Source organism: Euprymna scolopes, chromosome 12, assembly GCF_053919585.1.
Source record: "Euprymna scolopes isolate OS-2025 chromosome 12, ASM5391958v1, whole genome shotgun sequence".
NCBI classification, from domain to species: Eukaryota; Metazoa; Mollusca; class Cephalopoda; order Sepiida; family Sepiolidae; genus Euprymna; species Euprymna scolopes.
The window spans coordinates 75,611,738-75,613,406 of record NC_136493.1 but is presented as its reverse complement, the minus strand read 5'-3'; the positions used below and the strand labels follow the sequence as shown (position 1 = coordinate 75,613,406).

General features: G+C 37.5%; 1 protein-coding gene across 1 annotated transcript; it reads right to left on the bottom strand.

Moving 5' to 3' along the window:
* Nucleotides 1-547: 547 nt before the first annotated feature.
* On the bottom strand, nucleotides 548-1,039 carry LOC145291068 (uncharacterized). Its single transcript, XM_080136580.1, has one exon. The coding sequence runs from the start codon at nucleotides 1,037-1,039 to the stop codon at nucleotides 548-550; it is 492 nt and encodes a 163-aa protein (XP_079992706.1).
* Nucleotides 1,040-1,669: the final 630 nt, after the last annotated feature.

Genomic DNA, 1,669 nt, shown 5'->3' with positions numbered 1-1,669 from the left:
TGTCCTGCCTTGATAGGGTTCAAAATAGACTTTGTGGCCTTTTCTCTTCGCTGCAACCTCTATCTCACAGAAGAGATGTTGCAAGTTTGTCTCTGCTTTATCGTTATTTTCATGGAAAGTGTTCGACTGAGCTTCAATCTATGGTCCCCCCTCGCCAAACTTTCACAAGAAACACTAGACTAGCTGAAAACATTATCAATAATTTTCCTCACTCTTTATCTGTGCCTAAACCTAAACATAGATTCCATGATCAAAGCTTCTTTCTTAGAACTGCACGCCTGTGGAATTGTCTTCCGTTTTCCTGCTTTCCAGCTGTTCATAATATGGTTGTCTTCAAGTCCAACGTGAACAAGTTTCTAATGAGCCGTTCCACTTAAGTTAACAAATTTACCGAACTTCCAATACTATCGATTACTATACTGTCCTTTTGACTCTCTACACTCTTTAACCCTTATCCTTGAGTGGCCTATCGGCCTTGATAAGTGGTAACACCTGTGTAAAAACAAAATATATATATATATATATATATATTTTTGTTTGAACAAAATCAGCAAGAACCCAAGACAGAACTTCTTGGGCATCTGTAATCACATAAATATTTTTTACAGTAATGTCCTTTAGGGAAACATTTCACAGCCAAAAACACAGATAAAAGTTCCAACGTTGGGAGGGATCTTCCTTGTAGAGGAGCCATTTTTGCTTTTGCAAATACCAAGGATGATTTTCCATCCTGTACTGCATACACTGTAAACCCATATGCGGATTTAGCCGCATCACAAAAGAGAAATAATTTTGTGTCCTTTCCTTCATCTAAAACTCTCCTCGGAAAGGATACAGAATCAATTGCTGACAGGTCACTTGCCAGTGTTTTCCAAACAAAACACATGATTTGAGGAACAGGATCATCCCAATGCAGCTTTAGTTTCCAAAGTTCTCTCATTAATAAATGACCTCGCACTGTTACAGGTAAATAAAGGGACAAAGTATCAAATACCTTTGAGGTCTCGGACAATATTTTTCTCTTGGTTGATGCTTCCATGTCGCATGATGGTGGTGGGACCCTTATGGAATCTTGCACAGGATTGTATAGATAACCCAAAACTTTCACAACCAGAATCGAATGCTGATAAGGTTCCATCAGCCTCCATTTTCTTCTTGAGCGCTACACAGTTAGAATTACACGATTGCAAATCAAAATTTCCTTCGTGTAGACGCTCTCTCACAGAGGTATACAAGGCAGATAGGGTTTCAGGGTTATTCCCAGTTTTAACTAGGTTATCAACATAAAAATTAGACTTCAATGCTTCTGAACACTCATCCAAAGGAAATTTGTCAACATGGAACTTTAACAGATAATTCAAAATAAAAGGGCTTGCATTGGAACCAAATATTATGGTTTTGTAACGGTAGCAATGCAAGTTTTCACCTTTCTTTAAAAAGAAACAAAATCGATTTCAATCTATTCCGGATTCCAATCGAATCATCAGAAAAGCTTTTCTGATGTCGGCCAACAAGACATATTTGTTCGTTCTGAAACGGATTATCAGTTCTAGCATATCAGTCATCAAATTTACACATGGATATGCTGCTTCATTTAATGACACAGAACCCTTTTGCTTATAAGAACAATTAAAAACTGGTCTTATCTTTGTAGTTGTCTGGTCAGTTA